This window comes from Peromyscus californicus, unplaced genomic scaffold, assembly GCF_007827085.1.
Source record: "Peromyscus californicus insignis strain IS unplaced genomic scaffold, ASM782708v3 Scaffold_16__1_contigs__length_79575227, whole genome shotgun sequence".
Lineage (NCBI taxonomy): Eukaryota > Metazoa > Chordata > Mammalia > Rodentia > Cricetidae > Peromyscus > Peromyscus californicus.
This window is the reverse complement of record NW_026294458.1, coordinates 2,614,085-2,639,321: the sequence shown is the minus strand read 5'-3', so window position 1 is coordinate 2,639,321 and position 25,237 is coordinate 2,614,085. Positions and strand designations below refer to the sequence as shown.

At 39.4% G+C, this 25,237-nt stretch overlaps 1 protein-coding gene across 11 annotated transcripts in view; it reads left to right on the top strand.

Moving 5' to 3' along the window:
• Fgd4 (FYVE, RhoGEF and PH domain containing 4) overlaps positions 1-25,237 on the top strand; it is a 209,840-nt gene that overhangs the window by 60,265 nt on the left and 124,338 nt on the right. The window contains exon 1 of one of the 11 annotated variants that reach the window (XM_052739972.1): positions 12,666-12,791. The exons of 7 other annotated variants lie outside the window; for them this stretch is intronic. In XM_052739972.1, the coding sequence (XP_052595932.1) occupies positions 12,776-12,791 (16 nt within the window). In that variant the 5' untranslated portion in view covers positions 12,666-12,775. Of the gene's footprint in view, positions 1-12,665; positions 12,792-14,467; positions 14,623-25,237 lie in introns of those variants that run through there. 3 more of the 11 variants (XM_052739971.1, XM_052739976.1, XM_052739973.1) reach the window with 3 other exon arrangements.

Below are 25,237 nucleotides of genomic sequence, written 5' to 3'. Positions count from 1 at the left end.
TGGCCAACAACTCAATTAGATGGAATCCATTCCTGACACTGTAGGTTTCATTTGGTGGTTGGAGAGATCTAGTTGGGGCTTTGTCTCCTCTCTTATTTTTTTATTCCATTTAGATTTCTTTCATATATGGATATATTTTAAGAAGCTTCTACTGCAGTAAGTTTCCATGTAACTCCTCAAATGCCCCCTTAGTGTTAACTATCCTTTCCTGAATTCCCTCCCTCTTTCTCATCTCACCTCCATTTAATCTTCCCGTTCCATCCCCCTCATCTTCCCTTAAACTATATATTCTATTTTTCTGACCTTAGTACCTGCCCCACTAGTCCTTCACACTATACCTAACCTCTGTAGTTCTGTGGATAGTAGTGTGCCTATCAAAGACTTAATAGCTAGCAGCCACATATAAGTGAATACTTACCATATTTGTCTTTTTGGGTCTGGATTACCACACTCACAACGATTTTTTCTAGTTCCAGCTATTTATTTAGGAATTTCATGATTCTTTTTAACAGCTGAGTAATACTCCTTTGTGTTAATGTACTACATTTTCTTTATTCGTTCATTCTCTTGGACATCTAGGCTTTTTTTCCCCCCCGATTTCTGGCTATTAAAAATAGAGCACCCATGAACATGGATAAGCAAATATCTCTGGAGTAGGATGAAGTGAACTTTGGATATATGCCCAAGAGTGGTATAGGTGGTTCTTGAATGAGATCTCTTTCCAGCTTTCTGAGGAACTGCCACATTGACTTTCCATAGTGGCTGTACAAGCTTGCACTCCCACCAGCAGTGAATGCATGTTCCCTTTACCCTCCATCCTCACAAGCATAAGCTGTCATTTGTTTTATTCATCTTGGTCATTCTTACTGATGTAAGATGAAACCTCAGAGCAGTTTGGTTTGTGTTTTCCTGATGACTAGGGATGTTGAACATTTCCTTAAGTGGTTTTAGCCAGTTGTGTTTAATCTTTTGAAAACTCTCTAGTTAGTCCTGTAGCCCCCTTTTTAACTCTGTTGATTTCTTGATGTCCAGTTTTTTTTGTTAATTCTTTATATATTTTAGATATTAACCCCCTATTGAGTGTGTAATTGGTAAGATCTTTTTCCATTCTGTAGTCTGTCACTTTGTTTGAATGATGATACACAGAAACTTTTCAGTTTCATGAGGTCCCGTTTATTAATTGTTGTTCTTAGTGCCTGTGCATTTGGTGTCCTTTAGAAAGTCTTTTCCTGTGACAATGAATTCAAGACTATTCCCCACTTTCTTTTCTGTTGGATTCAGTGACTCTGGCCTTATGTTGAGGTCCTTAATCCATTTGTAATTTTTTTGTGCAGGGTGATGAATATGGATCTGTTGGATTCTTCTGCATGCTGTCATTCAGTTTGACCAGCACCATTTGTAGACGGTGCTGTCTTTTTTTTTCCCTCCAACTGTGAATTTCTAGCTTCTTTGTCAAAAATCACATCTATAGATATGTGGACTTATGTCTGGGTCTTCAACTAAACTCCAGTGATCAATGTGCCTGTTTTTATACTAATACTATGCTGTTTTTATTACTATAGCTCTGTAGTGGAATTTGAGGTCTGGGATGGTGACACCTCCAGCAGTTCTTTTATTATTCAGGATTATTTTAGCTATCCTGGTTTTCGTGTATGTTTACATATGAAGTTGGAAATTGTTCTTTTAAGAGCTATGAAGAATTGTATTGGTAATCTGATGGGAATTGCATTGAATCTGCAGATTGCTTTTGGTAGGATGGCCATTTTTACTATATTAATGCTACCGATCCATGTGAAAGGGAGATCTTTCCATCTTCTGATATTTTCTTCAATTTCCTTCTCTGGTGTCTTAAATATTTTGTTGTACAAGTCTTTCACTTGCTTGGTTAAAATTATCCCAAGATAATATTTTTGTTTGTGCTTCCCTGATTTTGCTCATTATGTTGTATACAGGAAAGCTACTGATTTTTGTGTGTTAATTTTGTGTCCTGCCACTTTGGCAGAGGTGTTTATCAGCTGTAGACTTTTCTGGTATAATTTTAGGGTCATTTACATACAAAATCATATCTGCAGATGAAGATATTTTGACTTCTCCTCTTCCTATTTGTATCCGCTTGATCTCCTTCAGTTGTCTTACTGCTCTAGCTAAGACTTAAGTACTGTATTTAATAAGTACAGTGAATGTAGACATCCTATCTTGTTTCTGATTTTAATGGAAATGGTTTGAGTTTTTCTCCCTTTAAAATGATGCTGGCTGTGGGCTTACTGTGAATTGCCTGCAAGGTGTGTCCCTTGCATGTCTAGTCTCTCCAAGCCTTATCAGAAAGGGGTGTTGGATTTTGTCAAAGGTCTTTGCTCTATCTAATGAGATGATCATGTGGTTTTTGTCTTTGGTCTATTTATGTTATAAATGATATTTATCAATTTACATGTGCTGAAAGATCCCTGCATCTCTAGGAAAAAGCCTACTTGATCATGGTGGATGACCTTTTTGATGTGGTCTTGTATTTGGTTTGCAAGTTTGGGGGTTTTTGTTTTTTTGTTTTGGGGGGTTTTCCTTGAGAATATTTTTGTATATATCTTAACAAGGGAAATTGGTCTGTACTTTTTGTCTTTGTTGGATCTTTTTTGGTTTAGGTATCAGGATAACTGGGGCCTCATTAAAACAATTGGGCAATATTCCTTCTGCTTGTATTTTGTTGCATAATTAGAGTATTGTCGTTAATTCTTTGAAGGTCTGGTAAAATTCTGAATCCATCTGTCCGTGGGCTTTTTTTGGTGGGGAGAATTTAATTAGTGCTTCTGTTTCAGTAGGGGTTATGCGCCTTTTTAAATTGTTTATTTGATTTTGTTTTAACTTTAGTATGATGTATATATTAAGAAATTTATGCATTTCTTTTAGGTTTTCCAGTTTGGTAAGGTACAGATTTTATAGTATGGCCTTATGATTCTCTGATTTCCTCAGCGTCTGTTTTGATGTCCCTTTTTTGTCTCTAATTTTATTAATTTGGATCTTTGTTTTTTAGAAAATGTGGCCAAGGTTTATCAGTTTTATTTGTTTTTTCTCAACAAACCAGCTCTTTGTCTCATTAATTCTCTGTATTTTTTGTTTGTTATTGTTTTTTCTATTTTAATGATTTCAGCCCTGAGTTAGATTATTTCTAGCCTTCTACTTTTCGGTGTTATTTCTTCTGTTTCTTTTTTTCTTTTTTATCTGGGTCTTTCAGGTGTGCTATTAAGTTGCCAATATGAAGTCTTCCCGAGATTTTAGTGCAGGCACTGGGTGCTCTGACCTTGCACTTAGAACCACCTTCCTGTGTCCTGTCGGTTTGGATATATGTTCTGTTTCGTGCTGTCTTGACCCATTTTTAATTCAGTAGTGAGTTACTCAGTTTCCACGAGTTTGTATACTCTCTCTTTTCTGTTGTCATTAATATTCAGCCTTAATCTGTGGTGGTCAGATAGGATGCAGGAGTTATTTTAATGTTCTCATGTCAATTGAGACTCCCTTTGTGTCCAAGTATGTGGTCAGTTTTGGAGAACGTTTTGTGAACTGCTGATAAGAAGGTATCTTTCTTTCTTTCTTCCTTCTTTCCTTCCTTCCTTCCTTCCTTCCTTCCTCCCTCCCTCCCTCCCTCCCTCCCTCCCTCCCTCTCTCTCTCTCTCTCTCTCTCTCTCTCTCTCTCTTTCTTTCTGTGAAATGTTCTGTAAATATCTGCCAGTTCCATTTGTTTTATGATGTTATTTAACTCCAGCATTTATCTGTTCATTGTTTTGTCTGGATGACCTGTCCATCCACTATCACTGTGTGAGGGTCAATGTGATTTTAGGTGTAGTTGTGTTATAAACTTGGATGTCATAGTGTTTGGTGCATAGATGTGTAGAATTGCATTATCCTCTTGATGAATTTTTCTTTTGACATGTATATAATGCCCTTCCCTATCTGTTATGATTAGTTTTGGTTTGAACTCTATTTTCTAGACATTAAAATAATACACCTGCTGCTTCTTCTATCCATCCACTTGGAATATTGTTTTTCTGTCCTTTTACCCTGATGTGATGGTAAGGAATGTTTCTTGGATGCAGCAGGGTGATGGATGGATCCTGTTTCCTAATCCAACCTGTCAGTCTGTGTCTTTTTATTGGGGAATTGAATCCATTGATGTTGAGAGTTATCAATGAGCATTATTTATGAATTCTTGTTATTTTTGTTGTTGAGGTATAGCTTTATTTTCCCCCTTCTTGATATTCTGGTGTGGGTTATTTGTTCCTTATTTCTTCTTGAGTGTGGTTAGCCTCTTCAGGTTGAAGCTTTTCCTTCTTGTGCCTTCTGTAGAGCAGACTTAATGCTCAAATTTATTTATAATGGGTTCCCAGGAAGTGCCTGCTGCAGTTAGGGGCTGGGATAAACCAGTGAATTGGGGGGAGGGAAGGTAGGAGAGGAGGATCTGTGTGATCATTGGAGATGGGGGTTGGGGAGTGGGGCCTCAGCAGGTGGTCTGCTGCAGAGTTAGGGGTGAGACTGGAGATTGGATTTGGAGAAGGATGGAATAGAAGATCTTCAGTTAGCCTATCTGCCTCCCTGGTCAGTGTGTCTGCTGTTAGCTCACCCGCTTCCCTGGCTGGCAGCATGGCTGCAGTTTTAACTGAACATACAAACTAAAGAGGCAATAAACTATGTTTTTATTACCCATTTAAAATAAAAGAATAGAAATTCAAGGGTAAGTTCTTTTTAAAGATGTATACAAAACAATTTAGTACAAAAATAAGCAAATAAAGCATATTTACCTGGCTTATGTGTAAATATTTCCAGGCCTCATTTTATTAAGTTTCAACGACATGAAAAATGGAGACTATTATATCAATTGAATTTTGCACTTTTTAATTGTGTTATTTTTAGCTACTGAGAGAATTGTTTTAATACCAAGCTATTTGGTGTCATTATATTGTTATACAAATACTAATAAATACAAAATAGACTGAGTAAAATCATAGTCATTCTATGGAAATGGGGATTTCTCCCCACTAGACAACATTTGAAAATAAGAATTTTACTTCTCAAGTGAAAATCAAGTCTCTCACTGTTTCCTACTGCCATTTTTATCTGAACAAGGCTAAATACCAACATCCATGTGGTATAATTTTCCTTTATGCCAAGATGTGTTTATTAAGAGGTAAATTGTAGATGTATCCAACCTTCTTATTAAATAATAAGCACAGAACCAATGCAAAGAAGAAAGCCAAGAGGTCAGAGCTAAGAGCTAAAACCTTACCCTTCCTCCTGCGGTGGTCCTACCTCTCCGAACCAGAGCTACCCCTGTGTTAAAGTCTTTATATAGAGTTCCTGTCCTGCCTTCTCATTGGTTGTAAACCCAACCACATGACCGCCTCCTCACAGCCTGTCTGTATAGGCCTCCAGGTTTTCCATGATTGGTATTAAGATTAAAGGCATGTGTATCCAATAATGGCTGTATCCCTGAACACACAGAGACTTACCCAGCTCTGCCTACCAAGTGCTGGAATTACAAGCGTACGCTACCACTGCCCTGCTTTCCTATGGCTTGCTAATAGCTCTGACCCCCGGGCAACTTTATTTATTAACATACAAATAACATTTTAATACAAATAAAATATCACCATATTTCCCCTTTTCTATTTTAATAAAAAGGAAAAAAAAAGAAAAAGCTTATAACTAATATAAGAAAAACTATATACAAAAGGACAATAACTATATACAATATATACAAGTAATAAATACCTAAACAATGTCTAGTCCATTTGTATTTGACAAATTCAGAGAAAATAATTTAATTATCTATCCTATTTTGGTAAGTCCAAAATGTATCCTAATTAATCTTCAACTATAACTAACTAACCTTCAACTATAACTAACTAATCTTCAACTCCCTCAGAGACCCAAGAAGGAAATAATATTAGCTAACAAAAATAAAAACAGGAAGTGCACATAAGCAACTTCCAAAAAATTTGTGAGTTGACAGAAACAGACAGCTGTCTGGACAGTCACCTGAGGTTTCTCCGAAGTGCTGGGGCATCATCTTCAGCCTGTAGGCTTAGCATATCTGACAGACTCATTTGTGAAGTAGGATGTACACAAGGTCAACAGTTCAACCTCACATTGAGTGAGAATAGTCCATGTACCAGAAATACCTGAATTCCACTAGTGTCATGTCATGATTCAGGATTTTAAATTCTGGAAATTGTTGATGGTTTTTTAATTCAGCTGTCCATTCTTCTTGGCTGCGTATATATGGCTTCATCTCAGCATCCCATTCTTCTCCATATCCCTCTATCAAATGCCAGTCTACTATTGAGAGGCGTGAGCTTAGTTACTCTTCAAGAATAACTGTTTCAGCTGCTGTTCCATTGCACATCAGAGGCCATCGGCCCACTGCCTGTTCAGCTGCCTTCGAAGAAAAGGGCACTGTACCTTTTTCAAATGCGAAGGCCACTTCAGGGATGGTGCCATATTGTCCTGGCCTCTGAAGATGCCTTTTGATAAAGCCATAACCACACTTGTTTTGGCAAGAATCAGTAATCCTTTGTTTTATGTCCTGTCTGTCCATTTTGTCCTGTTGATTCGAGGATACTTTGTTGTCCAGTGGCTAACTTTTGCCACAATGAAAGTTAACTCCATATGCAGTTTCTTCAATGCCCATATTTTCTCTGAAGTAGATTGGTACTGCCAGGAGCCGACATGTCTCATAGTCATAACAAAAAAGAAAAATTTTCTAAGTTATTAAAACATTTTAAATGCCATATTCTGTAGATCTCTGAAGGGTTTGAAGATAACCTGTCTATCTAAAATATATCTACTCAATCTTGAAAACATACCTAATATAACTACAAATTCTATTATAATATCTAACTACTAACTTTCATTTCTTTATATCCTAATAGTTGGTAATAACATCAAGGATCAGAAAATTGCATTACATTGTTAGATGAATGGTACAATTAGAAAAATATATATAACATTTTCTAACAATATCAATTTCAATATATATAATTTGTATACAATATAAAACAATCCAATCCAATGTAAAGTATTTACATTTTTCTTTTCTTTCTTTCTTTTTTTTTTTTAATAAGAACCTTAAATCTAATCTCCTTTGCTTAGCCTTTTTCCTAACCCTTGACAACAACTTGTAACCAACCCCCCCTAATCAATGAAAATTATCCCAGACCCAAAACCCATTAAAAGACCAAAAAAAACCAACCGCCCCACACCACCTCTTTGGGAATGTGGGCGTCGTATTCTTGAAATTGCTTCCTGCTGGGTATGGGCGAAGGTATCTTTATCCTGAAAGAAAAATTTTAGGTTAATTGTCAAATTCTAGGAAAGGTAAATATATCCTTCATTATCCAGTCTGTGTATAATGCCAAAATTCAGGGTTTATCTCAAATCCTTATTCAAGTAGTCTTTGAGACTGGATCATCTCAGCTAGCTCTTCTCAAAATTGCTCTGAGCACTTTGTAGTTCAAAGCTGATCTGTATATGATGTTTGTCAGCTTAGTGATGTTATTATTGTCCACATGGAATTGTTGTTGTTGTGGGGCCCCATCTTCTTCCTGGAGACTTCAGTTGATGTTAGGCCTAACCGTGATTTCCTGCAAAAAACTGATAAGAGACTCGAACACAAAGACTATATATGCGACTTTTTAGAATTAGTTAGTACTCTATATGACCATTTATATCTTAACAAAGTTTAAAATGTATATATATCTATATATATTGATCTTGTAAATTTTGATATAAAATTCATACTTTAAGAAAAGTTTAAAGAATCAGAATAGAATCAAAGAGTTGAGATTCGTAATAGAATAGTCCCTTAATTAATTTGGCTTTTCTCCTGTCCCATAGCAGAAGATGGCTCTTTTCCTCTGGCATGATACAGGGAGTTTGCATTTTCCTTTTAACAACATGCTTGAGTTTAAAGAAGGAGAGAGCCATTCTCCAACTCCAAAGTCAGCTTTAAATTTTAATATGTAAAGGTAAATTATTGAAGCTGGTCTTGTCATTATTACATGAAGTTTCCAATTGTATGATGTGCTAGTTTATGTTAAGCAGACAACTTAGTTAACTTTTAAAGTTCCTACTCAATAGAATGTGTGCAGAAATAATATCTCCACAGTGAGGGATGAAGGGCCAGGTGTCCCATTGCTAAGGCTTCCGAGGAGAGTTCTGTGAACAACTGTATTTAGTTAGTGTGGATTGTAGGTGTTCTTTAGATCCTGTTTATGTAGAAGGATTCATCTTGTGCTGTCATCACTCCAGTGTGCAGAAGGGGTTTATGTAAAGAGATAACTAGTTCACATTTTACAATTTGTTCCAATTTTTAAAATCTCAGAAAACATACATCACCATTGTTCATCTCTGTTGTTGAAGATGAGAAGGACCATGAATGTGCCAGACATTGAGTTTCTGCTGTCAAAAACAATCAGCCTCCTGTGTTTTGTTTGCTCCTCTTTTTGGTTGTTTTGCAAATTTTATCTTGCTCTTCTTTTTTTTCCTTTCATTTTTTTTGTTTGCTCAGTTTTGTTGTTGTTGGAAATGAGGTCTTACTAGGCAGCCCAGATGGCCTGAAATTCATGATTCTCCTGTCTCATCCTCATCACTGAATGTCTTCAAGAATAAATTGCTTTTATTTTGTGATTTTTAAGATGGATTTCAAACATTAAGATAACCTTTTATGGTATAATTGTGAATACTGACCATACACATCACTGTGTAAGTGTCCTTGTCTTTCAGGATGCTGCCATGACTCTCTGTGATCAATCTTCCTATAAGTTTTGCATTTTCAGATGTCATATGGAATAATACATGCTTTGCCTTTTCATTGCTGCTCTCTAGTGTGCATGTGAGTGTTTCTGGTTTGCTCCGTGTTCTTGCTGAACATCACACAGCTACAACACCATCACACAGCTACAACACAGAGCAGTGTCTGTCCACTTACTAGTTGAAAACTTGGTGAGTGTTCCTGGTTTTTGGTATTTATGAATAACGCCTCAGTTAACATCCATTCTGTGTAGGTCAGTACTCATTCACTTTAGTGACTACCTAGAAGTTGATGTTGCTAGGTTATAATGTGAGTGTGAGTGCATAGCTAACTGGACAACCAACTTGCATGGCTAGTATTGAAAAGCCTGAAATTTACTTTTATGTTTGTTTATATATGCGCATCATCTATTTGTGGACATGTGAATTTCCATTTGTTTATTCAGTTAGTTTGATGTGGGAGTTAAAGCCAGGGTCTCAAGCTTTCGAAGCCTACACTCTGCCAGGGAGGTAAAGGCCTCAGCCCAAGTTTGCCTTAGTTCAGCTGTCACTTCCCTGAAAACAATATTTTGGTTTTCTGGCTTTTGTCTATAAAGGAAAAAGTGAATTCAGTTATTTCTTACCTGTTAAATTAACTTGTTTTGTTTTTGTTTTTTGAGACAGGGTTTCTCTCTGTAGCCCTGGCTGTCCTGGAATTTGCTCTGTAGACCATGCTAGCCTTGAACTCAGAGATCTTCCAGCCTCTGCCTCCAGAGTGCTGGGACAAAAGGCATGTGCCACCGCCACCCGGCTTAAATTAACTTCTTAAAGCTTGCCATTTTATTTGTGTGAATAGCCAAACTTTTTTAAACCCCCATTCTGTTGTCAGTAAAACAGTGATAAATGCTTACCTTATAGTAAGGGTTCCATGAACTGTCCCATGGAGAGAGCGTAAGACAGCACCTGGTACAAAGCAAATATTAGCTATTCACAAAAAAGAAAAGGATGTGTTTGAAAAGAAAACCTGAGGCTATAACTTAAATATTGCTGTGGAGGCTTAGGAGGTGTAGATGTTAGGACATTTGGGAGACATTGAAACATTTGGCTTTTTTTTGTTTGTTTGTTTGTTTGTTTTTTTTATATTGTCTTTGGAATTTTTTTTTTTTTATTAATTTATTTTGCAATACAATTCAGTTCTACATATCAGCCACGGATTCCCTTGTTCTCCCCCCCTCCCGTCCCCCTCACCTTCCCCCCAACCCCCCCCCCCCCATTCCCATCTCCTCCAGGGCAAAGCCTTCCCCACAGACTGAGGTCAACCTGGTAGACTCAGTCCAGGTAGGTCTAGTCCCCTCCTCCCAGGCCGAGCCAAACAATCCTGCATAGGCCCCAGGTTTCAAACAGCCAACTCATGCAATGAGCACAAGATCTGGTCCCACTGCCTGGGTGCCTCCCAAACAGATCAAGCCAATCAACTGTCTCATCCGTTCAGAGGGCCTGATCCAGTGGGGACCCCTCAGCCATTGGTTCATAGTTCATGTGTTTCCATTCATTTGGCTATTTTGTCCCTGTGCTTTATCCAACCTTGGTCTCAACAATTCTCGCTCATATAAACCCTCCTCATTCTCGCTAATTGGACTCCCAGAGATCCACCCGGGGCCTAGTCATGGATCTCTGCATCCAGATCCCTCAGTAGTTGGATGAGGTTTCTAGCACAACAATTAGGGTGTTTGGCCATCCCATCACCAGAGTAGGTCAGTCCGGGCTGTCTCTCGACCACTGCCAGCAGTCTGTTGTGTGGGTATCTTTGTGGATTTCTGTGGGCCTCTCTAGCACTTTGCTTCTTCCTATTCTCATGTGGTCTTTATTTACCATGGTCTCCTATTCCTTGTTCTCCCTCTCTGTTGTTGATCCAGCTGGGATCTCCCGCTCCCCCAAGCTCTCTTTCCCTCGACCCTCGCCTTTCATTACCCCCACTCATGTCCAGGCTGTTCATGTAGATCTCATTCCATTTCTCTGTCATTGGGTGATCCCTGTGTCTTTCTTGGGGTCCTGTTTTCCAGGTAGCCTCCCTGGTGATGTGAGTAGCAGACAAGTCATCCTTGTTTCATGTCTAGTATCCTGCTATGAGTGAGTACATACCATGTTTGTCTTTCTGAGTCTGGGTTACCTCACTCAGGATGATTTTTTCTAGATCCATCCATTTGTCTGCAAACCTCATGATGCCATTGTTTTTCTCTGCTGAGTAGTATTCCATTGTGTATATGTACCATTTGGCTTTTACAGTGATGAAACTTGACCAGGCTAAGTGGTCTTAGAATCATACCTAAATGGTTCCCTGTTTCAATACACATGAGTAGAGTCTGCACTGGAAATAAGGACAGTTCAGACTTCTCTTTGGCTTCTTTTATTCGTTATAAAATTATATACATGCAAGCAACACTAAAAGGATGCAGCAGGTTGCATTTATATACCTAGGCATTGTCTATTATACATACAATATTGATAAAAAGGGGGATCTGAGGCATGTGGAATGGGCTGGAGGGAAGAGAGGGAGAAGGAAATGATGTGGTTATATTTTAATGAAAAAGAAAATGAATTTAAACAATATATTAAAAATTTGCCATCTGCAGAAAATAAAACTTACTCCTTAAATACAAACAACCTGTGTGTGTGTGTGTGTGTGTGTGTGTGTGTGTGTGTGTGTGTGTGTGTGTGTGTTGCCGACAGTTGAATCCAGGGCTGTAACGTGCTAAACATACATTGTACCCTCTAGCCACATCTCCACCATGGAAAACATACCTATAAGTAATTATAGCTCATATTAAAATGATTGCTGTGCAGTTCCTGTCAAGCAAGCCCAGTTCCTAAGAGTCTCTTGAGAATGAATCCCCTTGAGAATGAGTCCCCTGAAAGGGGACAAAATCCCAGAACCTCGTGCCTGATGTTCTGTTCCTGCGGGCTGTTGGGTGGCATGCAGTTGTGTTCCTGCGGGCTGTTTTTTTTTTTTTTTGGGGGGGGGGGGCTCAGTTGTATGCCTGCGGGCTGTCCGGGCGGCGGTGTGCAGTTGGGTGGACAGCTAAGCACTGAGAACTTGTAATGACTGCGGGGTTATTTGGGAGTTAGAACTGTAAATCATGGGCTGGGTGTGGTGGTGAACACCTGTAATCCCAGCTCTAGGAAGGCTGCTGATGAGGCCAGCTGAACTTCAGATAAGCCCCTGTCTCCAAAGGAAAAAAAAAAGAAAAGAAATTATGGCCCCACTGCACACCAATGTGTGTGTGTGTGTGTGTGTGTGTGTGTGTGTGTGTGTGTGTGTGTGCGCGCGCGCACGCGCGCAGGCGCTTATATACCATTATATACATTGGAAAAGGGTCTGTTAATCTGTCATCCCCCTGTGATCTCATAAATACTTTAATTCAGACAGGTTTGATTTATTTTATTTACTTGTTTATTTATTTTTACCAGTTCTGTTCTGAAATAACAAAACTTATGTTTTTATTCTCCAAAATCAGTGAGCTGTAGTAAAAAAGAAAGTTACAGTAGCAAAATAGATTTGAGGTCACTCACATTAAGACATTAATGCTAGTTCCCAGATTGTGAATCTGTGGCACCTTTGTCCAGGGCAGAACAGTATCAGCCATGTTCATGTAGGTCTCCAGAGGGTTGTTGCTAGGTCAGGCACTGGTCTGTTTATAAACTGTTCTGCTCTCAATTGCATTTGAAGTTTCTGTGCCGCTCCATTGTTTGTTTTACTATAAGAAGTAGATGTCTCTCCATTCTCATCTGCTCTATCCCTGGAGCAGCACAGCAGCAGCCCAGCCTCCTGGGAGGGCTGTCCTTATGCAGTGAGGTCTAAGAATGCACCAAAGTCCGTAGTGCACTGGCTGGGACTCCTGAGCAGCCAGCCCGGAGCGTGAAAGCCCAGAGATTTTAACACACAACAGAGGAAAGCCAAATATTTCCTTACTAAACCAGAGTAGACTGTTTGTGTGAAATCATGACCACCAATCAAGGTATGTCGTCGTCGCTTCATTTTCTAGTGTACCTTTCATGTTATTTTTAGAGTTTGGATTACTATAGAATCCATGTGCCAGGGCCAGAGTTTGGTCTTATTTAAAGTTAAAAATAAGCCTCACGTTGTTTTTCACCTTCAGGATTAAAATAGCTGTTCCTCACAGCTTTTGTCTTTTTAAGGAAGCTTTCTATCCCTTAACAAAATACAAATTTGTTTGGTTAATAAAAAACAGGCGCCAACTAAAAATCTTGTCCTTCAGCTGACAAGAGAGGGGATGAAAAAGGGAAAAAGCTAGTTCCTCCTCTTTCTTCTGCTTCCGGTGTGACCAAGGTAAGGAATGTTTGCTTCTGATAGCAGGTGTCAGCGCTGCCCTGTGAACAACACAAATTCCTGCAGTCTGGGTCTCCTTTCGGGAAGGGATTTGGGGGAATTCGGGGGGATTTGCATAGTCCTTGGTTATGTGTGTAAGATAATACTGCAGAGACAAGTAGGCTTTGTTTTAAAGAAAAATTGTTAATGGTGGTATTACGTCACTGTGGTTTCCTTGAATATTCTAGAGATCGAATTCATGAGAAATTAAGTCTTTTTTCACTGTGTTGTAAAATTGTAATCACATGACAGGAAGTAGCTCCTAAAATATTGTTTTAAACTGAAATGGGAAACTGGGTCTGATGGCTGAATGGGAGGGTTGCCACAGGTTCCCAGCAAGCTACATAGTGAAAGCCTATATCAACAGCACCCCCAACTCACCCCACCCGGGACTCCCCACAAAACCCTACCAAAATTTGTGAATCTGACCAAGGGGTGATTAGGCAAAGCTTTAACCCCAGCACTTTCGAAGCAAGGGTGTGACGGTCAGAAGTTCAAGGCCAGCTTGTGTTAGATGATACAATGTTTCAAAAATCTGAGAAGTGGAACTAAGGGAACTGAAGAGATGACTTGGCACTGGACGCTCCCCCAGAGGACCCACGTTTAGTTTCCAACACCCAGGTCAAGCATTTAGCAGTTGCTTGTAACTCCAGCTCTAAGGATCCAAAACCTGCATCTGGCCTCCACAGGCACCTGCACACACATAGCATACACATACACGCACACGCGCACACAAACACACACAAACTCAAACACACACGCACCCATAGAGACAGCTTTAAAAGAATGACTGATATGGGCTCCTTTCTTCAGCTATTTCTTACTGTTACAGTGTGGAGTTATAGCCTTAAAAATGCCAGATGAGGTGAAACAGAACTGACCATCCTCCAAGTTGCCGAAATTCTTTTCCTTGCGGCAACTCTCTCCTTCCTTCCAGGTCAGCGGACACACTATGTAGAAGTCCAGGGTGGGGCTGATTCCACTCCTGCAGCAGAACTCCCCTGAAGGACACTTGCCAGGCCCTGCTTCTCTCCCTCCTAGGCAGAAACCAGATTCCTGTTCAGGGCTTCCACTTTTCTATGTGGCATTCAGGGTTCCTGTAAGGTCTCACAGGTTGCCATGGACACTCTGCTTGAGACATTTTAAAAGAAGAAATGCAGCAAAAGGGAAGTAAGCATTCTCTCACTCCATTGGCTAAGTTCTGTTTTTCTTGAAATAGCTTCTGCCTCCAAGAAGTTTGGTAAGACTAGAGCAAATCTGCATTCCCCCTGGGAAGGTGGTTCCGGGCAAAGGGACCAATGTTAGAGCTGAGACTGGCCCCAGAGTGAATGGACAGCACTCTGGAGACAGAGCACTGGGCAGTGTGGCCTTCATGAGTGCCTTTCAGAAGAGAGAAACAACTGAGAAGACAGTAGCACTTCCTCACACATTAGTGGGTAATTTTATTTCTGTTAAGTCATGTAAGTTAAATATGTGTATATATATACTTAGTATACATGTCACTTGTACCTTTTATAATATGTCTTTGGGATTTTTTTTCCTGGTTTGTTTGTTTGGTTGGTTGGTTTGGTTTTTGCTGCTGTTTGGTACTTTGAGACAAGGTCTCAAATAGCTCTGGCTAGCTTGGAATTGAGTATGTAGACCAGGATGGCCTCAAATTTGGAGAGATCTCCTGCCTTTGGTGAGATTGCAGGAGTGCGCTGGCAATGCTGGGCTTCGTTTATCTGTGTAATTTATTTGATGTGTATGGTGCTTTGCCTGTGTGTGTATCTGAATGCCGCTTGCAAGCCTGGCGCCTGCGGAAGCCAGAAGAAGGTGTCAGATCCCTGAGTTTAGAGTTACACAGTGTGGGTGCTGGGTATCGAACCTGGTCCTCTGGAAGAGCAGCCAGTGCTCTTAACCACTGAGCCATCTCCCGAGCCCATTATATCTTTTTAAATGACTTTCAAAAGCTTTTCTCTTTTAAAGCTTACAACTGTAAGAAAGTTTTTTCACATAAAAGGCAAAATGGAACAGAATATGCTGAAGGAGTCAGTAGTATTGTGCAGTCCTGTTAAAGAGTGGTAACTAAGTCTTCATTTCTTTTAGTCTTTTAGGGGTTAATTTTCTTCATTTATTTTCTGTAGTATTGTTGTGTGTCTATATGTGTGATGTGTGTCTATGAGTAGGTTTGGGTAGCAGATGTCATGACGAACACATGGAGTCAGTGGACGACTTTTAAGAGTTGGTTTTCTGGAATGGAACTCAGATTGTCAAGCTTGTACTGTGTCATGGCTAATCTTTGTTGCCAACTAGACACATCTGGGAAGAGGGAACTCCAATTAGGGAATTGCCTGCACCAGACTGGCCTGTGGGCACGTCTGTGGGGAATGGTCTTGATGACTGATATAAGTGCCCAGCCCACTGTGAGCAGCACCAGCCCTAGGCATATGAACCCGAGTTGTACTTAAAAAGCAGCTGAATGTGAGAGAGGGAGCAAGCCGCTAAGCAACCTTCCTCCATAATCTCTTGCTTTAGTTCCTGCCTCAAGCACCTAGCCTGGCTTCTCTCAGTGACCAACTATAACCTTAAGTCAAATAAATCCTTTCTTCCTCCAAGTTGGTTCTGATCTATGTTTACCACAGCAACACAGAAGCAAAATGGGACATGCCTCAAGTACTTTTACCCCTTGAGCCATCTGCTGGCCCTGGCTTTTGTTTAATACACCTAAACCTATGCATACCTTAAATTGTAATGTAAGTAGGTGTAAGGTTAAATTTATTACTGCTTGTAGGTAGCACCATATGCTTTATTTACTTTTGTTTAAATTATATTTATCATATTTATTTGTGTGTATGTGTGCACACATGTGTAAGTGCATGCATGCCTGCAAGCACACATGCATGGACATGTGTATCACTTACTGCCATGCAGCACATTTGGATTTTGAGAAGTGCTTGAGGAAAGACAAAAAAGTGCAAGAAGAACATAGGTTGAGAAGTGGAGGCCAGCAAGACATTATTGAAGCTTGTTTCACAGAATCTGGTAGGCTAGGATGTTAGCCTCTGTAAATCGTATTTGCAGAAACCTGACTCTCAGAAAAACTAACCAGAGGATCAAATACAAAATGAATGAAAATCTACAGAGTGTGGAAAGATTTGCTCATAAAAAGGATCTATTTTTCCTTTTTGCAAAGAAGCAGTAATGTTACATCTACTTTGGTTGAGGGAATTAAAACAATAGTAATTGGTATTAATAGCATGCTAATCCAAATATATGAAACATTGGCTAGTTTGATTTTGTTTTTCTTTCTTGCCATATATATTTTTTGTGACCTAGTGGAAAATAGTTTGGAAGTGCCCCAAAGGAAGAACAAAATCCAAGATTTCAACTTAATATATAAACCAGCCCTCTTGTGTAAATGAATTGGCTGTAACTCTTACAATAAAAAATAAACAAAAACTAACTTTGCCCTTCAAATGACTTTCCCCCTGAGTTTTTGTTTTGTTTATGCATGCGAAGTGAATAAATTTTCCTTCATTGTCTCCTTTCATGATAGGTCCATCTTAATCTTCTCTTGGAATTGTCAGAGCTCCTAATAAATGGCTTTTTGTAAAGCAGGTAACATCCTAGGGTTTGTTTTTTCTTATTCAGAAGTACTGTGATGTCTTTAGATGCATAGAACACTTCTGATACCAAATGTGAATTTTTTCCCAACACCAACTTTAATTCTCCAGCTTTCCCTTTGGTATTTACCAATCGGGTGTCCCATAGTTTAATTTTGATACTAACAGCCCTGGGAGTTCACCTCAGAACTCAGAGTTTGAATATACAGTCCCACCAGACTGCTTCCACTTCTGACCAGTTAGCTCTGTATGGGAAGTTCTATTACTCCCCTAAGGAGTATGCCAGTTGCCTAGATGTTCTCTTACCCTGTAAGGTCAACGGCTTGCTAGAAGTGCTCACAGAACTCAGGAAAGCTCTGTACTGTCAAATTTATGGTACAGGGTACAGATGAAATGTGTCAGGATGCCCCACCTTCTGACAGGTAGGCATGCATTCCCACCTGAAAGCTCTGGGGAAGTGTCATTGAGAGGTTTGGTCACGTGGACATGACTGATTATATTAACTCAGTCTCCAGCTTTTCTTTCTTTCCAGAAATTGTGAAGAACAGGAGTTTGAAAGTTGTCAATTAGTCTTGATCTTTCTGCTAAGGAGTCCCACATGACAATATCCAGGATCTCACATTATTAGAACACAAGAGGCTCCTGTCATCCAGGAAACCCCAAGGATTTTTAGAAAACCCAGTTGGGAACATCACACTGCTATTTCTTAGGAATTTCCACTTGGTTTAGGAGATACTTTTGCCAGAATCCAGAAACAAGAATTAAATACCATATATTTCTGTGGCACAAATAGATTCTAAAATCAACTAATCTTACTTTCCCCAACTACATGTGAAGAGGGATCCATGCTTGGCATATAAATATTGGCCATGACTTAAACATGTTGCTGTGAGCCTAAATAATTTCTTGTAAAACATTAGCAACTCTTCATGGTACCCCTGTTCTCATTTGGGTGAAACTTTAGTGTAGTTGATCAAAATCATAGGATTCGTTTCACAGAGCTTCCATAGTGAATACTATTTGATTTAAGCCAAGAGCAGTGATTCTCAGCTTGACTGTGTGCGTCTAGTAGAAAGTTTAAAACCTCTGACGCTGGGAGCCCACCCCACTGGAGAGTCTGATGAAACAACTTGGGGCGCAGGCAAAGGGTGGTGGTTTCCTTTTTTAAGGTTCCACAAGTGATTCTAATGGTAGTTATTGCTGAAAACCCCAAACACTTAGTTTTCCCATGCAGTACATATCTCAGGAAGATACTTTTTGCTAACCGTAGTTGGAAGGCAGTTGATACTGGAGCAATCAAGGCATACAAAGGTTTAGGACAGTCTGAGAATAAATGTAGCACTGCAAGTCTACTGAATATATCCTGGAGTTGGTTGTAAGCTGATCAAATGAGTTATGATGCTGCTAATGAGTTCCGTTAAAAATGGAGACTTTTACTTGCCCAAGGTCAGAGGATGAGTTAGGAAGAACCAAGGTTACAGAATTGCAACATGGGTTGATAGTTCGTTGTTTTTACTGTTTAGGTCAGGAACTGTATGTAAACTTTTATGTAAAAGGTCAGATTATAAGTACTCTGTTGTTAATATAGTGAAGAACAATACATGCATGCATGCATGAATATAACTGTCCTCCAGTTATTGGCAAAATAGGTGACTAGCAAGACTTGGTCTGTGACTCCACCTATTGCAGAGTTATTACCTTGTCAGGGTAATGATCTTGCAGATCACCCCTGGTGTCTGTCCCTGATAAACTGTTTCCAGTACTAACCTAGTGGAGATAAGTAACTCCTAACCTTTTCTCTGATACTTCTTACCCTTTGGTATGAGAAGAAATTGGCACATATTCCATGTATGGCAAAAAAAAATGCCTTGAATTCTGTGGCACTAGATTTGGGCAGAATTCTTAAAATGAATTTGAAGTCTAAATTCACCCTGTGAACATTCATTTTTAAAAGTTTTAAAAACAAATCTAAAATTCCATTTAAAATCTGAAATTATGGCCGGGCAGTGGTGGTGCACGCCTTTAATCCCAGCACTCGGGAGGCAGAGCCAGGCGGATCTCTGTGAGTTCGAGGCCAGCCTGGGCTACCAAGTGAGTTCCAGGAAAGGCGCAAAGCTACACAGAGAAACCCTGTCTCGAAAAACAAAACAAAAAAAAAAAAAAAAAAAATCTGAAATTATTTCTTAAACTCGGCTTTATAATACAATAGAGTGTTTCTAATGATTTTCTGTGATTGATGCTTTTGTCTAAAACTATTTTTCAATTCACTTAGATTAAAATCGCTCTGGAACGTTTAATGATGCAAAGATGTGTTTGATTAAATAAAATTCACCTGCAGTCAGGAGGCTGAGTCAGCAGCTACCTGACAGGAAGTTGTGGGGAGGAGCCAGGTGAGAAAGGGTTTATGAGGAGGGTGAGGAGAAGCATGAGGGCTTTTTAGAGGATGGGAGCAAGGACAGGAGGTGAGCTGCTTGCTATTCAGCCTCTGAAGAGCAGAATTCCACCTTAACCTTTGAATCTTGAGTTCTTTAGAGGGACAGAGATTTAGTTAAGTTCCCTTCAGAGCTTTGCGAGAGTTGGAGAAAGAGGGAACAGAATTCCCTCCGGCTACAGCCCTTGTGGCTTAACCGCTGCTTTCAGCTGGGGAGTTGCATTTGCTGATTCCAACAGCTGTGGCTTAAAGGGCAGCAACAATTTTTAAAAGGACAACAGTAAAGTAACACAGCTTAAAATAATATTCCAGGCCGGGCGGTGGTGGCGCACGCCTTTAATCCCAGCACTCGGGAGGCAGAGCCAGGCGGATCTCTGTGAGTTCGAGGCCAGCCTGGGCTACCAAGTGAGTTCCAGGAAAGGCGCAAAGCTACACAGAGAAACCCTGTCTCGAAAAACCAAAAAAAAAAAAAAAAAAAAAAAAAAAAAAATAATATTCCACAACAATAAGCTGGGAGTGAAATCAGCTTTTCAGAAACGGCAGCTATGTAGTACAGACCTAACTATCAAGGGGAACCTGCCTTAATGTGTTCCTGGATTCTAGAGAGAATTCATGAGATTTGGTAGTAGGGGCATTTTGTCAGCTTCAGAATTGAGAATCAAGTGTACGTCAGAGGTAGAAAGATCTGGAAGGGTGCCAAAGTTCTGAGGACCCCAAAAGCAGGCGAGAAAATTGTCTCAAAGGTGGTAAACAGAGCAGGTAACTTGTATTCTGCTTCCATCAGTTGATTATCCCAAATTGAGGTTGGACTGCTCTTAGCATGCGTATTGGAGTTTTAAATTCGTTGTCTGGGATACTTGGTCTTTTGAAGCTCCTGTCTGCATCATCTGGGCTGAAATTGAGGTCATAGGAAGCAGAGATGTAATCAATGTAATCACTTGAGTTTCTGAGTAAAACCCAAGGGTTTATAAGCTGGATTCCAGGTATGCCTACAAATTAAACATGGTTATGGAATCTGACATCAGCCTATCCACTTAATCCCTCTGTTAGATTTCTATAGTGGACTTAAATGTCTTGTTTATATCACCCCATAGGTTTCTGGGTAGGGGGGATGAAATAAAGCATAAAATGTGCTTTGCAAACTTCAAGCTTGATTCAGAAATGAGCATTCAGTTTCATTAGACACTGTTACTCTCATAATTTAATTGTAGCAAGAATTTTAGTGGTATCAAAAGCAAGAATCTTTGTTACAGACTATGTAATTGTTAAAACATTGGTATATATGTTAAAATTGTGTGAAGCTCCAAGTCAGTGGTTCTCAATCTGTGGGTCACAACCCCTTTGGCAAACCTCTGTCTCCAAAAATGTTTACATTATGACTCATAACAGCAAAATTACAGTTATGAAGTAGCAACAAATAATTTATGGTTGGGGTCATCACAGCATGAGGAACTATATTACAGGTCACAGCATTAGGAAAGTTAAGAACTATGGCTCTAAGTTATGATTGTCACAAGTTTTGTGATATGTTTTCAAATGTATACAGCTAAGGAACCACAAGTTCCTTGAGGAAATTGGGAAACATGCAGGAAGTTTTTGAGCTCTCACCCCACGCTCTTTCTTCCCACCATACTGGTATTTGTGACTGCTGTCAACAAAGTTAAGGAAATCAATCCTTAGAGGAAGGACAAATGATTTAACCCATAGTTACTGAGAGCAAAAGCAGAAAACAAGCAAAATCGATGAGAGGCTCTGACCCTGAATACAGTTGGCCGTAAATCTCACCAGCAAACTCCCCTGCCTTCTTCCCTTCCTGACTGTAATTTCTATTTCAAGCTCCTCTCATTCTGGAGTGTACATTTCATATTTTAGAATATGTCTATGTATATCAGCTGGATATGGTGGTGCATACCTCGAATCCCAGGAGTCTAGAGACAGAGGCAGGAAGATTGCAGTGAGTTTGAGGCGAGCCTGGACTACATAGTTAACCCCTGTCACTAAACATATACACACACATGTACACATTATAATGTTTGAATGAGAATGTCCTCCACAGACTCATAGATTTGAATACTTGGTCTCCAGTTGGTGGAACTGTTTGGGAAGGATTAGGAGGTGTGGGCTTATTGGAGGAGGTGTGTCACTGGGGGAAGGCTTTGAGTTCTCAAAACTCATTTGCTTTGCCCATTGTGTTCCTGCTTGTGGCTCAAATATGAGCTCTCAGCTGTTCCTGTAGCCATGCCTGGCGCTGCTGCCCCCCACCCCCATGATGCTAATGAACTCCTAGCCTTCGGGAACAATAAACTCCAAATAAGCTGTCTTTCTTGGTCGTGGTATTTTATCATAGTAATAGAAAAGTGACTCACACACACACACACACACACACACACACACACAATTTTCATTCATGTATATTCATTGTGTGTGGTCCTGGCTTACAGAAAGACAACTTTAGGTACATGTTGATATTGTGCTTCAAGCGTATACTATTCCATTCTCCAGTCCTCTACTTCCCCCTCTTTCCTACTACCTTTGTTCTCCTAGACAGACTCTACTTTCTACTTTCATATCATATATACACGCATACATCATTTTATATATCTGTATTAAGACCTAGCAACCACAAATGAGAAAACATATATTTGTCTTTCTGAAAGTGACTTAATTTTCTTGACATGAGTATCTCCAGTTGCATCCATTTTCCTGAAAACCACATGACTTCTCTGTGGCTGAAAATTTTCCATTGTGCACATGTACCGTATTTTCTTTACTCATTCTTCTATTGATGGATACTTAGCTTGGCTCTGTAATTTAAGTATTGTGAACAGTGCTACAATAAGCATCGATGAGTAAGTATCCGTGAAATATTGACATGAAGTGATATAGCTGGGTCACATGGTAGATCTATGTGTAGTTTTTGAGAAGCATCCATCCTGATTTCCATAGTAGCTAGACTAGTTTACATACCACTAGCAATGTATGAGGTTCCCTTGTCCTGGCCAGCATGTGTTTTTGGTTTCCTTAACAACTGCCTTTCTGAGTGGGGCAAACAGGGTCTCAGTATCAATGTAGTTTTACTTTGCAATTCTCTGATGACTAATGAAGTTGAACATTGTTATCATGTTTATTGACATTTATATTTCTTTTTCGAGAATTGTCTATTCATTTCATTGGTCTATTGATTGATTTGGTTATTTGCTTTCTTGTTCTGTAGGCCTTTTTATTTGTTTGTTTGTTTTTAGTTATTGATATTCTAGATGTCAAGATATCAATTCTGTCAGATGTATTCTCCCATTCTTTTTTTCCCCCATTTTTTTCAAGACATGGTTTCTCTGTGTAGCCTTGGCTGTCCTGGAACCCTGTAGACCAGGCTGGTCTTGAACTCACTTTGTTTTGGGAGTCATATTGTTTACCCTGAACAATTACTAGAAAAGATGTTTCTTGTGCCTGGTGCTGGGCTAGTGTATGTTTTTTGTTGGGAACATTGACAGCCGAAGTGGCATAACTTCATTTAGATGATAGGTAGGTAGGTAGGTAGGTAGGTAGGTAGGTAGATAGATAGATAGATAGATAGATAGATAGATATCAAATGTATCATATAATTTTAGGTAAATGTAAAATAATATGATTCCTTGAGGCTTTATCAAACACCGTTGATGCTATTTGCCCCTCTTCCCTCATTCTCCTGTTTTGACCTCCCTCCCTCTTCTCAGATGAAACCCTCCTCCCTCTCAGTTTTTCTGTTGCCTGTTCCTTATCACCTGTGTCTTACTACTCTTCCAACCCACAACCTCCCGCTACTGCTGTGGTTCTACTTTCCAGATTTCTGCAGTTACTCTATGTAATATTCTCACATCTGAAGATTTGGAGCCAGGAACCACAGATAAGAGAGAACACTGGGACTGGGTTACCTCACTAGACATAAATTTTTCTTGGCTCTGTAATTAGCTCCATTCATTTACCTGCAAATATCACGATTTCATTTTCCTTTGCAGCTGTGTTTATGTTATTATCCTTTTCATTATCCACTCACCTGTCAAAAGACGTTAGGATTGTTTCCATTTCCTAGCTATTGTGAATAGGTTGGTAATGAAATGAACTCTACTGAGCATATGTGGCGTAGGATGTCGACTCCTCTGAGTAAATGCCAAGGGGTGGTGTAGCTGGGTCATATGGTAGACTTATTTTTCAATTTTTGAGCATTCTCCATACTGATTTCCAGAGTGGCTGCACCAGTTTTCAATCTCATTAACAATGACTAAGGGTTCCCCTTCTCCCACAACCTCATCCGCATTTGTTGTCAGTTATGTTGATCTTAGCCATTCTGACTAGGGTGAGATGAAATCTCAAAGGTGTTTTAATTTGCATTGCTAAGGATGACGAACATTTTTTGAAGTATTTCTCGGCCACTTTTAATTCTGCTGTTGTACATGAGAATGTGTCCATGATCTCTTTCTCAGTGTTTGTTGTTGGTGTGTAGAAAGGCTACTGGATTTTGTAAGTTGATTTTTTTTTTAAATCCTGTGACTTTGCTGAAATTGATGCTTGTTTCTAGAAGATTTCTTGTGGAATATTTTGGATCTCCTATGTATAACATGTTATCATTTGCAAATAGAAATGACTTTGACTACTTTTAATATTTCTATTTAATTTCCTTCCTTTGCTTAATTATTTTGTCTGGAATCTTCACATCAGGGATATTGGTCTGTAGTTTTGTTTTTTGTTGTGTTTTAACAGGTTTGGGTATTAGTAATACTGGATTTATAGAGCAAGTTTGGTAGTTCTCCTGTTTTTATTTTGCTTTTTAAATAATTTAAAATGTATAGGTTATAGTTCCTTGAAAGTTGGTTATATGCTGTGAGTTCCTCTGGGTTTTGGATTTCTTTTTAATCATAAGGTTGTTTGTTTGTTTGTTTTATTACTATTACAGTCTTCTTTGTTGTGCATCTGTTCAGATCTTGATCTCTGCTTAGTTTAACTCTGGTAGTTTTGTTGAATCAAGAAATATATCCATTTTTGTTAGATTTTGCAACTTAATGTGGTACAGGTTTTTAAAATATTCCCTTATTATGCTGCATATTTCTTTAGTGTCTGTTGTAATGTTTCCCTGTTTCTTTTTATTCTGTTAATTTGCATCATCTTGTTCTTTCTTTTGGTTGCTTGGACTGAGGATCTTGTTTATCTTCTCAAAGAACCTGTTCTTAGAGTCATTGAGCCTTTGTATTGTTTTCTTTGTTTCTATTTCACTAATTTCTACTTTGATTCTTAATTATTTCTTACTGTGTTCGTTACTTTTCTGTTGCTGTAATAAAACATCATGACTAAGACAACGTATGAAAGTTCAATTTGGCTTATGGTTCCAGAGGGTCAGAGTCTGTGATGGAGTGAAGGTATGGTGGTAGGCCAATGGAGCAGCAGTAGAGACCTCACATCACAATACCTAAGTGAGAGCACAACATACTAATTCAAGAGTGTGAGTCCTCTGAAATATCACTGTGCACCCCTCCGCCAGTGACATACTTCCTCCAGCAAGGCCACATCTCCTGCTCCTCCCCAAACAGCCCCCAGTCAGTGACCAAGTATTCAAATGCTGAAGACTCACTCTAATCACCACACTTAGAGTCTCCTGGGCTTGGGTTTGGTTTGTTCTTGTTTTTCCAAATTCTTTAGTTGTATCACTAAGTCATTTATTTGTGTTCTTTATTTATTTATTTAATGTAGGCACTTAGGGCTAGAAAATTCCCAAGCGGAGGTGGCTTGTGAACAAGCCTGGTTTATGGAGTATTGAGGTAGGCTTGTGGGTATGGCGTTGGCCACCAACTAGGAGGATAGTGGCCAGGGTGAGTGTGATGGGAAAGGGAAGAAGTGACTTGCCCAGCAAAGGTGGCTCTTGGACAAAGAGAGTTGAAAGCTGTGGGTCTGGATGTAATCTGATGAGGGAGGGAACAACAAAGGGAGGCAGCAGCTTACCTGGAAAGGATGGCTTGAAAATAAAGAGCTCTTAAAATTAATTTTCAAGCCACATAGTCACACAAATAG